General features: G+C 35.4%; 1 protein-coding gene across 7 annotated transcripts in view; it reads left to right on the forward strand.

The window, feature by feature from the left end:
- Window positions 1–21,005, forward strand: part of SLIT2 (slit guidance ligand 2) — a 256,354-nt gene that overhangs the window by 227,765 nt on the left and 7,584 nt on the right. For 5 of the 7 annotated variants that reach the window (XM_063157710.1, XM_063157711.1, XM_063157708.1 and 2 more), the window contains 6 exons: window positions 811–837; window positions 8,296–8,389; window positions 10,245–10,382; window positions 10,475–10,715; window positions 11,044–11,174; window positions 16,269–16,423. In XM_063157710.1, coding sequence (XP_063013780.1) covers window positions 811–837; window positions 8,296–8,389; window positions 10,245–10,382; window positions 10,475–10,715; window positions 11,044–11,174; window positions 16,269–16,423 — 786 coding nt within the window. The remainder of the gene's footprint in view (window positions 1–810; window positions 838–8,295; window positions 8,390–10,244; window positions 10,383–10,474; window positions 10,716–11,043; window positions 11,175–16,268; window positions 16,424–21,005) is intronic. The other 2 variants (XM_063157706.1, XM_063157707.1) reach the window with 1 other exon arrangement.

Consider the following 21,005-nt stretch of genomic DNA (forward strand, 5'->3'; position numbering starts at 1 on the left):
ATCAGCTGAATGTGCTGGTATGAAATGTAAATCGTTCTTCTATAAAGCCTTATTTTTATGTGGAGGGTTTGTTAGAATCCAAAATGAACTGTAAAGAATGTTGCAGTGTAAAACCTAACAGCCTCTTTTTGACTTTCCTAACAATCCCGTGAAAATCAACACTTCTCAACTATATTGTGTTGTCTTAAAAACAAGCAATTAGAAAGCTTATTTTGTTGTTGCATAAGAATCAGGAATCTGTTTTGCTCTGCCTCAGTTAAGTTTTACAGCAACCACCACAGTTACAGGTGGAAAGACAAAGAACGGTATTTGCACTATAATATGAGCTTTCTTAAGATCACAGACTGTAACTGTGGCACAACAGTAAGCAAATGGAATCAACAGATATTCAGGGTTTCTGATGGAACCTGGAGAAATAAAACATTTAAAATACTTCACTATGTCCTGCACTCTTTAATCTTGATATTCTCTTAACATTACCATCTCCTTTATTTGAACCCCAGTCTAGTAAACTTCGGGTCATTGTATGTACATTCTATAGATTACAGATAATCATTTCTCTTGCTCATTGTCGTCAGTCATTAGATCACAGAACTAACTGATCCAGAAGTAAAACCTCTCTTACACCACTGGTGGCATGTACTTCTTACCTTTCTGTTTGTTTTGTTCTGCTGGAGGTGAGACTTTGAAGCTTGCTTTGTTTGCTATATCAACCTCTCTGCTGCTATAGTTGTGCATTAGCTTAATGTGCTATGCTGTTGTATTACAATGTAAAAAGTCTCTTGTCTCTTCTGTCTTTGTCACTGCAAGCTGCTAATCTGAATGAAGTGGAAAAAGGTCAGTTGTCTTTTAAACCTATTTTCACTTACCTTGGTTTCTCACTTTCCTTTTCTTAAAGGTGCATGGATTTCAGTTATTACAAATGACCAAATTGTATATAGATAGAACTTAGAAAGCTCACTGCAAATGCTGAAATTAGGCACTTGGCTGTTGCTGTGAATACATGTCAAAAGAATGTTGTCAAAGATGCAGATCACTGCGCAGGAGTGCTTTAATACTGCATTCAATGTCTTTTTTTCAGATGTATTTAAAACTTGTGCAGACATTGATATAGGACTGAAAAAAACTTACATTATTGTGTTCTGAAATCCTTATTCTTCTCACCTTAAAGCCGTCCCTTGGTTCCACATGCTAATGTATTCTCTGTCTTACAGCACTGTTCTGTTTTAATATTTTCAATAGATTGTGTTACTAGAAAATATTCTGGAGTATCAAATGGCAATCATCTTGCTCCTCATTTCTGTGGCTTCTTATTTGCTGTAAATATCTAAAGAAACTGAAATGACTATATTAATCTGGGGCTATGGTAGAAAAAAGGTAATATTGAAGAGATTTATAACACTAACTGGGTGTTTGATTTTTAATATTATTTAGGTTTCTGCTTAGCACCTATCACACACTAACAGAGATAAATCATCTTCTCTGCAATCTGATCAGATATACAATCTGAGACCTACCATAATCAATGGCAGCATATTTATAAAGATGCATGTTTAGTTTAAAAGCAAATGAATATTTTGGTATACTTGCCATTAATTTGATAAATATATTTTCAGTTCCTGAAGCAATATATTATATTATATATCGTAATAAAAATATGTTCATTATCCATGAAATTACATGTTGAGCAGCATTGCAGTTATATAATCTAAGTTGCCTAATAACATCTATGTTGATTAATTTAGATATCTGATTAATAATTCCTGTAACTTAAACTCATGGTGTAAATTTTCTCTGTAACTGGGGCAGAGTATGAGACATTTTCAGAAAATTATTCCAGCCACAGGTTTTCTATGCTTAAACTGTCTTCCATTTAGACATGTTGCTGTATTTGCATTTTATTACTACTCATCTGGACAGCAAAAATAGCCTGCTGTTTTTCTTGTTTATTATCAAGTGTGAACTGTAACATATTAAAATTATTGATAATAGAAAGAACAAACTCCTCACAAACAAATTATCAAACGTCCAGGGGATGTGAACTAAGTTTGGCTCCAAGACTAAGCAGATGTGTATGTGATACATGTTTATATTAGCTTATCAGCTGAACATGGAAGTTATTGATAGTCTACAAGGTGCCTGGAGGATCAGTCAGTTTTATCATGCAAGACATCTTTTGAATTGTGACAGTATTAGGGGGAAAAAAGAGATCATTTCAAGTAATTATCTCAGTTTATGCAAGCCTTAGACACAACCTTCTTGCCACTGCAATAAAGGGGTTGCATTAGTACTTCGAATTCACTTGGTAATCAGATAAGTACCTTCCTGAAATTTAAGCAAGCAAGTAATCAAATGCAAATCATGTAATATCAAACTTGATAAAAATTTCAATAATTCCATCAAATTAAATAATAATTCTCACCCTTGTAAGAACTGCATGTGTTATGGATTCTTAGAAAAAAGAGATGCATTTGTTATTCTTGCTTTTTATCACTCATAAAATTTTCTATTTCATCTAGCTTAATAAACTTTAAATTACCATTCTATATTAAAAGCTCAAGTATTGAAATAATTTTACTACATTTGCATAAAGGGGAAATTTACATGATATTTGTGGCAAGCTGAGCTACCTGCTTCTGGTTTAATCACTGCCTTGACTCATTCTAGTCTATGATCCACCCTTCTGTTTACATTAATTGTCTTAAAGCTTACCTGCCTAAAAGTTACTGGTTTTTTGCTGTTAACAGTGAACATAAAAAAAATGAATCTGTTTAACTAAATTAAACTGAGCCTTATCTTATACTGAGATCCACAAGCATGGGAGACAGCTAAAAATACTTATGCAATGCTGAAAGATGGGAACAGTCCAGCAATTTGACTCTAAAATTGAATTCAAAAAAATGTTCAGATTTATGGTTATAAACTGAGAACTTTTGTTAATTCTAAGAAATTTTATCCCTCATATAGTCAATATTTTTATTTGTATTTTCTGAATAAAATAAATATTTCTGAATAAAAGGTCTGAAATAATTCATGTTGTATACTGCACGTCAAGCTAAAGACAATAAAAATGCAGCAATTTTCTATATATAGTTTCTTAAATGGCACAGTCATTTTCCAACCCCTGCTGCAGTCTATTGGCTGTTTGAGTCACAGTGTTAAACAGACCTCCAGTCACAGAGTCAGACAGTGATACCTAATTGATAAAACATAAACACTGCAGATGTTGACTCACAGTATAGCTTAACTAAGCTCAGAAGATGAAATGGATATATAAGCACACACTTAAATTCCTTCTGTTCTATTCTGTGGTAGGTATTGGCAGTTTTGACTTTGGAAGAGGGAATAATCTAGGAAAAACCTATGTTTTGATAATTAAAAATGACTACTGTCACTTTTGGATTCTCTGTCTAGTTTTTTTGGGGAGGGGGTTTTTGGTTGTTTTTTGTTTTTAATATCAAACTCAGCTTTGCTAATAAGGGTCATTTTAAACTTGTTTCTTTATAAACTTGACTGTAATTAGCAATGTGCTATTACATTAAGAAGCCCATGTCCATTTTTGTTAGAGCTGTCCTCTTCATTCAGAAATGTAGTGGCTGACATTCCTTTATCTTAAATTTATTTACCAATTATTCAAAAAAACAAAGATGTAAATCCTTTTTCACTTCATTGCCTTTTTACTCATTATTTGTTCTAGTACATATCTATAAAATGGAAAATCCAGAGTTAAGGGTCTAGTCAGCCTTGAGAAAAGAAGACTTGGGGAGACTTTATCACCCTGTTCCAGTATTAAAAAGGGTGGCTGCAAGGAAAATGGAGACTCCCGTTTTCACAAGGAATCACAGGGAAAAGAGGAGGAGTAATGGGTACAAGGCACTCCTGGGGAGATACCAGTTAGAATTAAAAAAGAGGGAAATTTTTACTGTCAGGACATGGTGCCATTGGAATAATCTTTTCAGGATAGTGGTGGATTTCCCAACAGACCCTTTCAGGATTCAGCTAGAAAGGGTGCTAGAACATTGTGTCTCTTCTGCTTTTTCCAGGAGATGATCCTTGAGGGATAAGCCTGGCATTCTGTGATGAAGTTTTTAGTGATTTATTATCTTATCAACTCATAAGAGTGAATTAACACACAGAAGAAACACAAACTGACCTGTGAATCTAGCAAACATACAGCTTTGGTTACCTATATAAAGTATCATCAGTATATATCAGTATTTCATAGTGTTGTCTGACTGTTTGAGTCTGCATCATACTCTATGCAAAGTCTCAGTAAATATTTGTCTTGAGCTTGGAGGGTCGTGTTCGTTCATAATTCCACTGGTTTCAATGCTACTCTATACCAGAACTCAGACTTCCTTAGATTAATTAAGCCAGATGTCTTGTGAAAAGGGTTATTGCTCACTCTAATTAAACTTTGGAAGCTTTTCACAGGTTTTTTGACACTTTATCCACTACTTACTTTTAAACAAACTAGTCTGTTCCTTATTCTCCTACATACAGAAATGTTCCAATCTTTTAAAAATATAATTACTTAGCCAAGCTCTTACAGAAGCCTCAGTTACAGTATTATTAGATGAATAAACTAATGTCCTCACAGATTGGTGTCAATTTCTTGAATTGAGACTTTTTTCCTCAGCCTTTTCTGATTATTTTGAAGTATGCTCTTTAAACCTTGTATTATGTTTCTCAAATCAAGAAATCCTTCCAGTAAAGCCAAGGAACCTAACTTTGTAAAACTGTGGTTTTTTGTCCAATGAATGTTTCACTTTAATCACTATCTTTTCCTTTCAACAAAATTAACTACATCTCATTAAATTCTACTGAAACTACTACTTGTCTCGTTTAAATTCTGAATAACACAATGGTTGTTCAGTATGCTGAAGGAGAGGTTTCTTTACCATGAAACTATATTCTTCAGTGGTTTATATTCCATATCCCATAATTTACATACATTTTTATTAACTTTTTCAGAAACAGTTTTATTTTGGCCATGAGAATTCTCCATTCAGAAAAAGATCTATTAGCATTTATTAATATTAGCAGTTATTAACTGTTAGCTGTAGAAGACCTTGAATTTGGGTTACCTTGTCTTGTTATTCTGGTATCTAAATCTTCATTCAGAAATTAAGTATCTGATGTACATATTTTATTACATCTTGATATTTTCTTTACTGATCCTGTGTACGAGGTACGAGTCTGCTATTAGTGCTAATTTTTTTTTAATACCTAAAGGTTGTACTGTAAGTAAAGCTGACTTTTATGGTCATAGTAGTTTTTTACATGAGTCTTCTGCTACATGGCCACCATCCTGTTTTCTATTTGCTACTGACTATTTAACTAAAACTCCAAGGATATGATTCACTGTGCATGCAGTGTGCAAATGCAAGAGACAAGTTTCCTTGCTTTTCTGCTGTCCCAGCACAAAAAGTTCTGCTTCTATGTGCTCTTCTACATAGTACTCAGATCAAACTCTGACCATAGTCTCAAAAATGCCTGGTGATGTTTGATGATGTTTGCAAACCATTTGGCTGCAGTGTGCCTGGTAGTGTAACAGTGATTTTATAATTTGAAGTGGACATTTTTCAAAAAGGTAAACCTGTTTAAAACTGAAATGCCCAATCATTACGTAGGATTCACAGCCAAGAGTAGGAAATAAGGAGATTTCAAGTGCCCCTGAGCACTCCTCATGAGGTGATTCCGCTTTCAGTATCGTTCTGAAGATATAAGGGCCAGCAACCTATGAATACTAAAATGCAGTGTACTCCAAGAAATCCTGTATTTTATCTTAATCCTGTATTTTACCTGGGGAAGGATTTACAAAAACGTACAGGCTTAGTTATTATTGAGTAAAACTATTTGCCACTCAAGTTATTTCAGATATCTGTGCCAATGATGATCTAAGCCAGATCAATGTCCTGTAGCAAAATCAGTTCAATAAATTTGACAGGAATGGTAAGAATGCTTGTTCCTACTATGCCACTCCTAAATTGCATTTTCTAGGTAGTTTGGTCTTCTTTTACATTCATTGCTGTGAATGTAGAAGAGACAGCAAACTCCAGCCCTGCTTGGGAGATAGGCTCAATGTGTCACTTTCAGAAGCTCTCTGATATGCTGTCAGATTTAATAATCTTGGGAATATTTAGAGGTGCTTTTTATACAAGTTAATACTGTACAACCACATTTTTTATTACTTGTAGTTGGGGTGTCATGTATTTTTCAGTTCTGCATGTAATTTAATATACAATATATGCCATAATAAGATATTTTTATTGGTGTGTATCTAAACTATGGGAATGTGAACAAACTAGGTTAAAACAACAGAAATTTTTGCTTATTCTACTCCCATGATCCTTAAAATCTGAACTCACTGTTCCCATACTTACGTCTCACTCTTAATCACTGCTGCTCTTTGAACAGATTTCAGCTATTACAAGTTGACTAAATGCTATGTGAAGAACAGCATTGAAGACCTATATATATATATGAGTTTGTTTGAACAAAACCCTTTGAAAAGAGAAAGGGATCTGGGTTTTGTTTAATATATCGTGGGATGAAAACAATCCCTGGTATTTCAGGATTCTTTGTGCACTGACCTAGTCATAACAATTGCACATTTCCAGACTAATAATTCTATTGAGAGCTTGAAGAGGCTTTGAGGGTAGAATTATAACCCTTTGTATTTGTCATCTTCAGTGGCCTGCATTTGATCTCCATTCAATTTCCTACATGTATTGACTAAGTCATGTTGTTACTGACAGTTTTCCTGAGGCTATTAAGTGACCTGTTCAAGAGGGCTATTCTCTTATGTTATCCTAAACCTTTCCAACCTTTGGTTTGTAGAGAAAACACACTACTTGCAAATAGAGAATGTGGTATTTATTTATTCATTTATTTATTTACTTTTTTTTTTTTTTAATCTTCGTATAGACCCAGTCTGGGTCTTTTGAATGGCTGCAAAATACTTGTCTAGCTGGTTTTTTGCTTGTCCTCTCATTTTTGAAGATGTAGAGGTCTCATGTCTTATTGCACTTGGTATATGTCTTTGCTCCTGCTTCAATTTTCCTTTTTCTCTATCCTTGGTTTAATATAGACTGTTTCTCAGCTCTTTTTTGGTTTATTTGTCCACTGCACTACAAGCCACTGCCATGCTCAGCTCAGTAAAACTGAGCGATACCAAATATCACCTCTTTGAAGGCAAGTGCAGTTTGAGCAGTGAAAGTGTCTGATCATTCCCTCATTTCTTCTGCTCTTCTGTTTGTCACTGTCACTGTAATGTACAGTTCTACTTCTCTTTGCTTGCCAGAGCATGTGTTATTACTGGAAGGGAATAAAGGACAGGGACAACCCTGCTGCTTCCATGGTTTCAGAGTCTGATGGACTTGTCAGTCCCTATATTCAGCAGGCACAGGATTTATACCTATATATTACACATATATTCTTCATATGGATGCTGGAATAAGTATACCTACCTTAAAAAACAGTGATTACAAGCTTAGCAAGTGTACAATCCATGGCATCATCTGATAAGTTAGTCAGGGAACAAGATATTGTTGATCTGTGTACAAACCTGTGTTTCTTTTTAATAAAGTTGCAAATAAAAAAAAACCATATTAAAAAACTTTTTGGATTATAAGCCCATTTTGGAAACTAGAGCCACTGCCTCTATTAGCAGGGAAGGATAGACATTTTACATAGTTTTTTTTCTTTTCTTTTCACAGAACAGATTATAGATAATATGGTACATTAACAAATGCAAAAAATGGAGAGTCATATTTAAGGAAAAGTAGAAAACAAGTTTTCATTTTTGGATAATTGGAATTGTATTGACATGCAGTGATATTAACAGTTTTTTTTCAGGTAATAGACTACTTATAGTGATAGTGCAAATCTGGATATATCTGTGTGTTATGTGCTTAGTAATAAGTAAAAGAGAAGCATATTGATGGCTTTTTTGTTCTAGTGACTTCAATCACTAGTGTTGCTATATAGCAGAGCTAAATAAATATTGTAAAAGAAAAAAGAATTACAAAATTACCATTTATATTCATATATAGATGATTGAACTTGATACTGTTTATAAATTATTTACCAGGTATATTATTATTTATTTTTGTTATTTCTGTATAACCATATATTTATATATTAATATTTATCATAAAGGTATTTATTGCTATGTAAAGAAGTATGCATATTTTAGTGTTAGGAAAGGAATTGCTTTTAAAATTCTGTTCATTTGTATTTTCAGGTCACTGTGATAATTTCACTGAATTGACAACATACATTGTATTTCAGGTGAACTCTGTGAGGAGAAATTAGATTTCTGTGCCCAAAACCTGAATCCTTGCCAGCATGATTCAAAGTGTATCTTAACACCCAAAGGATACAAGTGAGTCTGAAATGTTAATAGAGTCTGACTGGATCGAAGTTTGTATTTTTGTATCCTGCTTAGCTTCCTTTCTTTCTGTTTAAGTGGAAGCTAATTCTATTCTCAAAGTACTAATTATGATTATTATTAAACCTTATGGCAGAACAGGCCATTATTTTCATGTAGACCTGCATTATTATCTTAAGTATGTTTTACTGAATTTCACTGATCTTTAAAAGGTCTAATTCCTACCAGATTTTAAATAGAAACACAGGCAGCCTTTATGATGCTTTATACAAAAACCCTTATAGGAGTTTGAGCAGTAGGAAAATAATTGCATTTAATTGAAGTGGAATAATTATATTGCTTTTAGAGAAGTAATTGTGAAAGAGGTTATTAGGAAGGCACACTGAAAAGTACAAAGTAAAGAAGTCCCTCCCCAGGAAAGCTAATCTTTAATTACACCATATCCTTATCATGATTAATTAGTATGTAACAATTTAAAGTTGTTTTAATAGGCTTTAGGTTAATAAATACAGGAAACCTGCAGATTTAAATCGTTCTCAGAAGAGCCTGTTTTATGCACAGCATGCTTTTGTGCTAAAATCAGATTGTCATTCCCAATACTTGTGGATGACATTTTATTTAAAATATAGCATAAAAATATTAAATATTCAGTTGAATGTGAAATTAAGTTGATAGTTTCAAACTGGAAAATAGAAAAATTGTTTGGTTTCTGTTGTAGTGCATTATGTTTGTTTTTTCCTGTCACTTCAATAAACCTAGTTTAGTGTCGAATACTTTACTCTCCAGTTCATTATTCTTTCCTGTTACTTTTAAATCAGAAAATAGCACATGCAGTATACTTCAAGATGTATCTCAGTCAGACTTTTGATATGTTGCTTTATATTCTTTTTATCTTGTCTTGTTTATACCTGTTGTTGAATAAAAAATGAAACATATTTGATTGAAGTGCTAAATTTAAACTTACATGGCTATTTGAAATCACTTTTGCCAGCTTAGAGAAAATTTTAGATAGTAAAAGAAATGACACTGAGGAGGGAATCACAAGATCTAATGAAATCAATTAATTGCATTTTAATTTTAAAAATATCATATGGATGCATGAATTTGTAATATTTTCCATTAATTTTCGACAGAGTTATGAGAATTCTCTCAATCCTATATATGAGAATTCCCTGAAGGAATGCCACTAGCATTAGCAATAAGTTTCACATGGAAAAAAATATCCAAACCAACAAAAAATCAAAAATCATTACATACTCTCTTGAGGATGGGCTGTTTCTAGACCAGTGGGACTTCAGGGAGGACAGATGATGGGTTTTGAGACTTCTGTTAGTTCATGGAACTATTTTTAGTAAATCAGACTGGTGGAACATTAGGAGTAAAAGAATTATGCATAACCCTTTAAACTGCATAAATGGACCATTGGTCTGTTCATAGCTGTTCAGTTGACAAATAAAATAACCATCAGTGGCAGCTTCGGATTATTTGTCTTGGTTTAAAGCATATTGATTAGGTTTAGTGTTTGCAGCCATGAATAACATCCTGTAACATTCTGTGTTGCTCATAAATTCTAAAACCTGCCTAAGTTATTCATGAGGGCTCTCTAGATTTGCACACAATTCTTCAATATAATGGCAGGTGTGTAAACATTTTAACTAGCAAACCTGTATTTATCACATATGTAGATTCCCCATCTAATAGTATGATGAGGCTATAAAGTCTTTGCACACAAAGTATTGGGAATGCCTTTTTTCCCTTGATTTTTAAACAATACAGTAGTTCCTTAACTTTTTTATAATCACAGTGGGTCATTAAAAGGCACTGTGCTATCTGATTTGCTGTTTTACAGATGTGATTGCACACCTGGATATGTAGGTGAGCATTGTGACATTGACTTTGACGACTGCCAAGACAACAAATGTAAAAATGGAGCGCAGTGCACGGACGCCGTTAATGGATACACCTGCATTTGCCCAGAAGGGTACAGGTGAGAAAGATCTGAAGGCAGTGCAAACATGGATGTCTTCTGTCACAGTTGCTTTTTCTTGGAAATACTGATTGTTTTCTGTTTTCATTTAGTGGCTTGTTTTGTGAGTTTTCACCACCAATGGTTCTACCTCGCACCAGCCCTTGTGATAATTACGAATGTCAAAATGGAGCCCAGTGTATCATAAAAGAAAGTGAACCCATCTGTCAGTGTTTATCAGGATACCAGGGTGAGAAATGTGAAAAGCTCATCAGTATAAACTTCATCAACAAAGAATCGTATCTGCAAATCCCTTCAGCTAAGATACGCCCCCAAACCAATATCACTCTACAGGTAAGTTCGCTCGTCTTGTGGATTCTCTTTTCTGGAAAAGAGAGTAAATGACTTTCCATGATGTGGAAAATGACCCAAAGTTGTCATTGGCTCACTTAAAGAGCTTTTCACAGTTTGAGCTAAAAATTTAGAAGAGTTAATGCAATAACTCTATATTCACATTGAAGTAGATGGGCTTTTTATAGCAACAGAAACAGGTTGTCCTTCAAAAAATAATTTTATGATGAAGTAACAGACTATGGCAGTAAATTCAGAGATTCACTTCATACCTCATTTTGATTAAATACCTAATTCTTGTGGTTTCTAAATATTTCTGTCTTTTAACTAGATTGCCACAGATGAAGACAGTGGGATCCTGCTGTACAAAGGCGATAAAGATCATATAGCAGTGGAACTGTACCGGGGTAGAGTGAGGGTCAGCTATGACACAGGATCATATCCAGCCTCTGCTATTTACAGGTGAACCTGGATAAAACACATTTGTAACTGAAAAAAACCTACATTCATTACTTGTATCAAAGTCACATTTTTTAATACATGGTTAAAGGAAATAAATGCAAATTAATGTGTTGTCAGACACTTAAAACTTCTTGCCAGAAGATGTGATTTGGTTGGCAAGTAATTCTAATGCAGATATGTCAGGCAACTAGTATATTATTTGATGCATTAAAACAGAATAAGAGTTAGCTTTCAGTATAATATTTATTTATTTACATTTGTAAAGCTCACATGTAGCAGTGGAGTTTTTTCTTAGTTGTAACTGCCAAATAATTTCCTAGTGTACTGAGTAAAATTAAAAACTACAATGTATAAGCAGAAATTAAATAGAAGCTTCTCTTCTCTGTTAGGCAGTCATATAATGTGGGATTTTTCCCTGGCAAGTGAAGAGAAAGCTAAAAACTGGATTTCTGAAAAAAGGTACTACCTTTGAAAAATAAATGGCTTTTGCTTCCAAAGTAATAAAGAGAAAGAATCTACAGCTGCTTCAGTAGCATAATTTTTGAGGGTTTTTTTTTTAAATCATATTTCTCTGTCTCTCTGAAAAATTACCACCTGAATTTTTTGGGAGGTATTGTATAACGTCACAGGAATTAGCAAACAGTCATTGCAAGAGTGAGCAGAAAGACAAGAGTCATCACTTCCTGGCCTTGACTTCCCTCTTGGTGCTAAAAATACATTCAGAAGTAAAGGGGAAGTATTAAATCAGTTTTCCTTGAATGTTCTTTTCACTCTATTTACAACTTTTATTGTAAAATTATATATAGGTATATTTGCTTCTAGAGTTTGTAACAGTGACACTGTTCTGCATTCTGTTAGGGACATTTCAGTGAAAACAAATTATTTTTATAAATTATTATACTCCTATTCAAAATAATATTTTTATTTTCTGTCTGGGTTAGGGCTACACAAGAAATTTAGATTATTTTTTCTCAGGAGTTTAACTTTTTTTGTTGATTTTTTTTCAATCTGTCTGAGAATAAGAAGCAATAGGAATAACGGTCATATGTAGTTCCAAGTTATTTTGGCTCCCATTTCTATAATCTATTTAGAATACTTCTTCTCTTTCAACACATATATGTCCTTCCCATAAATTTGAGCTTTCTCTAGCATTATTGAAATGTAATAAATACTGGTAATTCACACTTGTCCATTATAGTCATCTATAAAGATTAATCTAGAAAGATTGAAAACCAGTACTCACACAGAAAAAAACCCAAACAAATGTAAACATGGAAGGAGTTAATAACAAAGTGACTAATTAACAAAGAGCCCCAATTAGGTTACTGTTTCAAAATAATGAGAAGCATCTCCTTTACATAGTTGGTCTCTTTTGAATTATGTGACAAATGAAGAATGTAAGTGTAGTGAAAAAAGGGACAGGAAATGTAGTGAAACCTTACAGGGTGACACAGTTGTTTAGTGAAGCAGGTACACAGGATACTTTCAGTTATTTTTAGTTTCTGTTATTGTTGTTAACCTACATTTCATTTCTGATAAGCATGATGGTGAGTTTCTGAGATATTTGAAAGCTGTCATGGGATAGTCCAACTGTAGTGAAGTTTTCTGCTGCTCAGACAAGGCTGAGGGCAAATCTTATCTCTTTTTATAATTTTCTGAAATATTCTAGCTAGGTGAGGATCAGAGTCGTCTCACAAATAACAAGCAATAGGACAAGAGGCAAAAGCCTTAAGTTGCACCAGGGAAGGGTTAGATTGGATATTAGGGAAAATTTCATCACGTAAATGGTTGTTAAGCATTGGAACAGACTGCCCAGGGAAGGGGTGTAGTCACCATTCATGGAGATATTCAACAGAAGTGTAGATGAGGCACTTAGGGACATTGTTTGGTGCTGGACCTGGCAGTGCTGGTTTAGTTGCTGGACTTGATGATCTTAGAGGTCTTTTCCAACCTAAATGAGTCTGTGATTTCATCATTCTGTTTTGGAAGCCACATATACATTTCCACATTTGTGTATAGGTATGTATGTGCACCTAGTGATAGCTCTACAAACTGTGTCTGTTTAATGTCTATTTCAGGTTCTAGAAAGGAGTATGTTGTAGCACAGAAACTTTTACACAGTTTACTCAAATCCCTTCATTATTTCCAGTTCTTACTGTTTTACCCTCCCAGAATCTTTTTGATATCTCCTGCCCTTTTTAAGGTCTTTATCTTCTTTTTATCCATTCATTGCATGTTGTCTTTCTGTACTTTTGTTACTTATTAAAGCTGTCTCCTGGAATGTTTCCAGTCCTTCCTTCTAGTCCCTCCCTTTTGCTTCCCTCCTATCCTCCCAGTTCATGGGAACTGACTGCAGGAGGAGCCTGCATCCCAAAAGGAGTCATCAGTCAATCTGAGAAATGAGATTGTGACACTGCCAAGACCAATAAATAATATTCATTCATTGGAGATGGTTATTTGGAAAAATTTGATCCACTTGTGTTTTATTCTGTCTGGGCATCCATTTTTAAATGTTAACCGTTTTTTACATAAAAAAAAAAAAAAAAAAAAAAAACAAAAAAAAAAAAACTTTCATTCTGTAAACTAGTTTTCATCATATATTTATTGGAAATGTGGGACTATTTATTCCCAGATCATTATTCTTCTACAGAGTACCAGAAGCCTTAAATCAGTTCTTCTTACAGCTTTTCATTACGTTCTATGCATTCAGCTCTCATATCTCCAATGGGAAATGGGCTAGAAGTAATGTAAGTGCATTGGCAGGAAATGTTGCAAATGTGCCTTGAGTTTATTTCCTCTTCAATTTAAACCATCCTTACCTAGGAGGGCTTCTCTTTCTGCAGTAAATTTTTACCAGTGAAACAGTTTAAACCAGAGGTTTTTGATAATCAGTCTTATCAGAGACACATTCCCTTTACACACTATGGTTTGTATATCCCTGGAACTACCCCTTGCTCTAAAAATGCATACTTTGTGTTGCTCTTACTCTTCTAAATACTATTGAGTGAAAGGTTTAGAAGTTGTAAAATAAGTTTCCTTGAAACAAGAACATTGTATCAGGGTTTCTTGCTTCCTTAAGTCAAGAAGTTATATGAACTTTGATTTTGTAGCACATTTTTTTGGCTGGATTCATTGAAATGTGTTAAGTAACTTAATCTCAGCATCTTTTATATTGCTTGATCAGATCAAACAAACCTCTTGATACTTTGAATAAGTCTTTCTCCTCAGGAATGATAAACCCTGGCCGTTTCCTTTCCCCCCATGGAAACTGGCAGTCCCCCTCCTGGCAGCTCCCATGAAGTGTTTATTGTGCCAGTGTCTGCTCTGTCATGTATTTCACTCTCAAATAGAGCTGGGTTTATGTAAAGCATGCATGCTACCATGCAGATCTTCGATCCACAGTGAGCAAAGGCTGTTCACAGAGTTGGTAATAAATGGCTAAGAAGCTATTTAATGTGTCACAGCTGTGAATGACCAAGTGTGCTGCTGATCTGTTCCAGGACAAAAGCAGTTAGCTTAATTAAAACATCACTAAGGATGTTTTAAGGTAATTTGCTTGATTTTTGTCTTGAGATTTAGGAACTTAATCCCTTTCAGCTATCCTGCTTTCTCAATGAGAAGAGCTAATTGACTGTGTGACTGTCCATTTCAGGCTATCATACAATTGGTTCATTTAAATAACTTTTTTCAAAGGATTAAGCACACTTATTTGATGGTGCCCTGAAACAAATAAAGGCTTTCATGGGAATGCTTTTAATGTCTGGTCTCTGGACTGCAGCTCACACCTTGCATGCACATATTCAGCTCTGTTTCTGCAATGGAAAATGGACTACAAGTTGTGCAAGTACAATGATATATTCAGTCTCAGAACTGAGTAATGATATTCTTCCTTCTCTGATGTATTTAGGCAGTGTTCAAGTGCAGAGTAGTTTCTGCACTTAAGCACTTGCTATGTAGATATTGAGGCTGATAAGCACCAGCAGTTTTTTTTTGTGTCCAGCAGCATGACTAAGCTCATCTTTAAGCAGGGTAAGCACCATGCTTGAAGCAAGCATTTTCACCTTGAAAACTTTCAGGCATTCTCCTACTAGTGAGTTAATATCTTGTTAGTAAGCAGAAGGAAATGGTATATGTAGATGAGAGAAAAAACATTACAACATTCATATTCACTGTACTAGCCAGAAGCTGAACACACTTAAGTAACCATGCATAATAAAGATAACAAATAACTTTATTGCAAGTGTTAGTGGAACTGTCTGAACCAATGATATGATTTTGTCTGGCAGGACTAAAGCTAGATGCAGTTCCATATTCCATGAAATAGATTTATGTATCACCTTCATATTTGCAAGATATGTAAACCCAATACTCTGCAAAATGTAGGATACACACAGACTTGAATGCAAATATGATCTTTAGGTAACATTAGAATCACATAATGGTTTAGGTTGGAGGGGACCTTAAACAATCACCTAGTTCCATCTTCTTTGTTACAGTTGGGCAGTTACAGTTTCCACTAGATTAAGTTGTACAATGCCCCATCCAACCTGATCCTGAGCATTTCCAATAACAGGTCTACAGATTCTCTGGCAACTTGTCCCAGTGTTTCATGTTAACCCACCCTCATATTAAAGAATTTTTTTTATATCACTTTTTTTTATTTAATAGACTCTATCTGATCTATATATACCCTCTCTCAGTTTAAAACAGTTGGGTTGTGTCCTGTTACTGCAGGGCCTGGTAGAAAGTCCCTCTCCATATTTCTTACAAGCCCCCTTTCAATGTTCAAAAGCTGCTATAAGGTCTTCCCAGAGTATTCTCTTCTCCAAGCTGAACAACTCCAAATCCCTCGGCCTGTCTTCACAGAAAAGGAATTCCAGCCCTGTCATCATTAGTCCAGAAGAAGGGATGTATTGTATTGTATTGTATTGGCTTTTAAGCATATGTGCATGTCTTTGCTTAAAATGTAGTTTTCAGGGGAGTGCACTCCTACAGAAGTTCTGTTCTGAAACTTTATTGACTCTTAAAGGGGAAAAGGTAAAAAACTGTTATAACCTGACCATCAACTGTTTATTATTAATGTTTATTTTGCAGCGTGGAAACAATTAATGATGGAAATTTCCACATTGTGGAGCTGCTAGCTATGGATCAGGTTCTATCTTTATCCATTGATGGAGGAAGCCCCAAGATAATTACCAACTTGTCCAAGCAATCCACTCTGAGCTTTGATTCTCCGCTGTATGTAGGAGGTAAGAGGATTTTATTGCTTCTTACTAGAGGTATTATAGACAATTTACTGTGGTAACATGTTTTAAGAAACACATGCTTGTGTTTCCTAAAGAGAGTCATTCATTGACATAACTCCTTAAGATGAAACTTTGTCAGTTAATGTCAATAGCTTCAATTTTAAGAAATAATATGTTGTGAAACTACACTGGTTCCTTTTCTATAATTATGTTTATTTTTTATGACTGTAAAATTTTGTAAATTTCTGCTGTTATTTAGCCTTTTATTATACTGAAGAAGTGTGCTCAGCTTTGCTTAGCTGCATGAAGATTTAGTGATGCCTATTCAGAATGTGTAGAATGGTAGCATTCTGTTCTGCTCATTTTACATTCCTGTTTCCCTGTACTGATATCTGCTGGAAATGATAGCAGTGTGTAAAGACATGAAATATAATTTATGTCTGGAGATCTTACTGCTTAGGGCTGATAAGAGATAGGACACTAGGTAAGAATGTGCCCAGACAGTTGCCTCACTGTATGTGTCAGGGCTTAGGTTTTGTTTGTTTTGAAAAAAAAAAAAATTGTTTGTTTAATTGTTTGTTTAACTTGAGCAGCTAAAATATTTGAAAAAATTTGATCATTTGATGCCAGTTACTCTGTAGACCTGTGAGTTCAAACACTTTGTTTTAGCTAGCAGTTCATGCTGGATTTCTTTGGACCTGTGTAATCTAGGTAAAAGTCAGAAAATTCAGCCAACACTTAGAGCCTCGTAAATTGGTAGCAAGTCAAAGTTCTTAAAAGTTCAGAGGTTTGGCATGGTTTTTTAAATACTTTTTAAAAGCTACAGATTTTCATGTTCTAATTATTTTAAGCTTATACTCTTACAACAGGCATGTAAGGAGTTTCCTTCTGATCCGTTCTTTCTGTTAAAAAAAATCGACTTTCATTTTCATTTTGCTGATTTCTTTTATATCTGAAAATAACTTTTTAGACTTAAGCATCTTGCCTCCTTGCAAAAAACTGTGCCATCAGTAGTGCATTTGTTCGATGTACTGATGCCTTCAAACGTGGATTGCCCTCCAAAAATGCACCTTGCATTTTCTCCTGTGTATCATCTCTGTTTACGCAGTGTCCTGTGCCACATTTGGAAAGGGGATCCTAGACTCTGATAGGACAGTGTGTGCTTGCTTACTTGTGTTATCAACATCAGTTTGTTTAATGACTGCTGAGGCTAATTGTACTAATTGAAAGCTGAGTTTAATGCAATAGATTATTAGAACAATAAACATCCTCTCTGTTATAAGCACCTTTTGATGAAATGAGGCCAGACTGACAACTGTAAACATTTATTCTGGGCGCGTTGTTACCACTGCAATGCTGATTTGTGACATTTGGTTCTCTTCCTTGCTTCTTCACCCTACAGATCTGTGCCTCCATTCAGAGAATCATACTAATCTGCATTGTCATCTTCAAGTATTGGAAGAATAACTTTTGGAAATAATCTTTTCTCTTAGTGGTTTGATACATAAGTGCAGCAGTCTTCTGCATTCTAGTGCATGTTCCTTAGGGAGGTTCCGTGTTTATTCTATTATAATTTTTCACATTCAGGCTCCAAACAGACAATTAGTCTGCTGTCGTAGAAAATGTTGATCCAAAAAATAATAAAAACCAATCATAGAAGCACATTGTAACAAAATAAAGGAAAAAAACCCAGTGGGTTGACATTCAGATCTTAATCTTTCCTCTTCTTTATCAAATTTATCTGTTTATGATTTTTTAAAATTCTCAAGACAGGTATTTTTCACTCTTTTAACTTTATATCACCCATCTTTTTGAGATTCAATAATTTTTTTCTTATCCAACTATATCTAGATTTTTTTTAGGGAATTTGATTACACATTTTCATCAGTTAAGAACTTAAATTCTCACTAGGTTTTTATGCAGTATTTTTATCTTTGCCAAAGTCTTAGTTTGACACCTAAATCATCATGTAGCTTACACTTACTCTTACCACTTTCCTGCTAAAATGGCATTTCTGATAAGCATCACCTCAGTTGGCAGGCTGAAATTCAGACTTAACAGCAAGCCCTTGTACAATGTCTGCTCTCATTCACTCATTCCCTCTCTCTCTGCCTTCCTTCCTTTTTTTTTTTTTTAATGTTACTCTTGGGTCACAATATATAGCTTGGTTTAAAAGGGGTAATTTAACATTTTTTTTACCAAAACTGAGCTAATTGATTTATACCTTTTGAGGGTTTTTTGCCTTTTCCAAGTGTATGGAGTGTGTGGTCAGAATACACGTGCTTGTTATTTTTCAGTCTTTCTGTAACAAATTTCAGTAAATCATATTGAAAGTGCATGGCTTTTGTAAGAATTCTTAAGGGACAATCTGTTTCTTCTCAAAAATTCTTCAAAGGAGTCACAGACATCACTGATACTTCACATTCTTCTCTCAGAAATTAGAGCATATTTTACTAGTTGAGAGTGGCACCTTCTTTCATGGATGTCCCTATTTCTGAGACAGGTAGAGTATCAGCTGCTTCTCATTTGTGCCTGCTCTGTTCTGGCAGCTTCTAGAATTAGATACTTGTTTCGACAGTTTTACTGTGTGACTGTTATTTAAGAGAGATTCCTACCATTTGCCTCCATGAGCAGTAATTTACCTGTAGTCAGGTTCAGCGTCCAAAAGCTTAAAAGGGGGTGGGAACTACTCTCTTACATTGCCAAAAATAGATCTGAAATATTTGTCTGTATTGTTTCTATGTCAGTTCTTTCCTAACTGGTAAAGAATCTTTATACAAAAATTATCTAAGAAATATTTCTAAAGAATATAAGCAGGTTTTACACACACTTTGGCCTTCTGACATTTGGTATCTTGCTAGAAAAAGCAAAAGTGTATAGGCTGAAAGCTTGAGCATATGTTTTCATTGTGTTTCCAAATGTCTCCCTTATTAGAGAATATAGACAAAAAACTTCTGAATCATGTGTGAAAAAAATTCTGAATCAAATGTCTCCCTTATTAGAGAAAATAGACAAAAAACTTCTGAATCATGTGTGATATACCACCTATTGCCTGGTATCAAACATATGTGCTTATATGGTTCCCAGAAATCACATCTAAGTTGCCTGACACTTTTAAATATAACATCTAGTTTAGCATTGCATTGGTGTACTTAGTTTTGTACACCTTTTATTTTTACAAAAAGTAACTTCAGCGCATCTATTCTGCTGAGATACTTCAAGCATTTTCTATGAGCATTAGCTGAGTGTGGCTTTCAAGGGAGACAACAGGGTGAAGGGGCCTTGATGACTCTGCCCTGTCCGTGGTTTGAGAATATGGCAAGTAGATGTGAGGAGATGGAAACTCATTATTGTTTGCAGCCTGAGTCCTTTAATATGATAGTTCAAAGCCTATTTTACAGTTTGACCCTGCCTGGGTGCCAGGTGCCCACCAAAGCCACTCTATCACCCCCCTCCTCAACTGGACAGGGGAGAGAAAATGCAGTGAAAGCTCATAAGTTGAGATGCAGATGGGGAAAGAGCCCTCACCGATTACTGATGTGGCAAAACAGACTCAACTTGAAGAAATGAATTTCATGTATTACCAGTCCAAATCACAGTAGGATAAGGGGAGGTAAAACATTTTTTTAAGACACCTTCCCCCCACCCTTCCTTCTCAGGCTTAACTTCTTTCCCCCCAGTTCTCCATCTCCTTCCTACAAGCAGTGCAGGCACATATGGGTTATGGTCTGTACATCACACTTTGTTTCTGCCATTGCATCCTCCTCAGAGAAAAGAGTCCTTCCCCTCTTGCAGCTGAGGTCCCTCCCATGGGAGGCAGCTCTTTACAAACTGCTCCTGCATGGGTCCCTTGGTTCCCATGGGATGCAGTTCTTCAGGAACAGGCTGCTCCAGCATGGGTCCCCCACAGGGTCACAAGTCCAAGGAAAACCTGCTCCAGTGGGGGCTCCTCTCTCACAGATCCTGCCAGGAGCCTGCTCCAGCACAGGCTTCCCATGGAGACACATTCTTCTCTCGAGCATCCACCTGCTCCAGCATGGTCTCGTCCGTGGGCTGCAGGTGGACCTCTGCTCCCCTGGGAATGTCCATGGGCTGCAGGGGCACAGCTGTCTCACCATGGGCTGCAGGGGAATCTCAGCTCCAGTGCCTGGACAACTCCTCCCCATCCTGCTTTGCTGACCTCAGTGGCTGCAGAGCTGCTCCTCAAATATTCCCACTGCTCTCTGGTCACACCTACACAATTACTCTTTTGGGTTTTTTCCTTTATAGATATGTTATCACATAGCTGATTGGCTTGGCCTAGGCAGACTTGACAGGTCCATCCTGGACACAGCTGGCATTGGCTCTCTTGGACAGGGTGGACACTTCTGGCAGCTTCTTGGAGAAGCCTGGCCACACAAACCCCATACACTTACTTAACTGATTGATAAGATCAAAGAGGATTAGGCTCTTCAACAGTATGGATACCATATTGTTCATTTCTATGATCACTGAAGCCTAGCACAAATGAAATTACAATAACCTCTAAATGAAAGGCAGGTCTACTTCATTAGGTTACTGCATGAACTCTCTTTAACTGTTCATA

Source organism: Melospiza melodia, chromosome 5 (genome assembly GCF_035770615.1).
Source record: "Melospiza melodia melodia isolate bMelMel2 chromosome 5, bMelMel2.pri, whole genome shotgun sequence".
NCBI lineage: Eukaryota > Metazoa > Chordata > Aves > Passeriformes > Passerellidae > Melospiza > Melospiza melodia.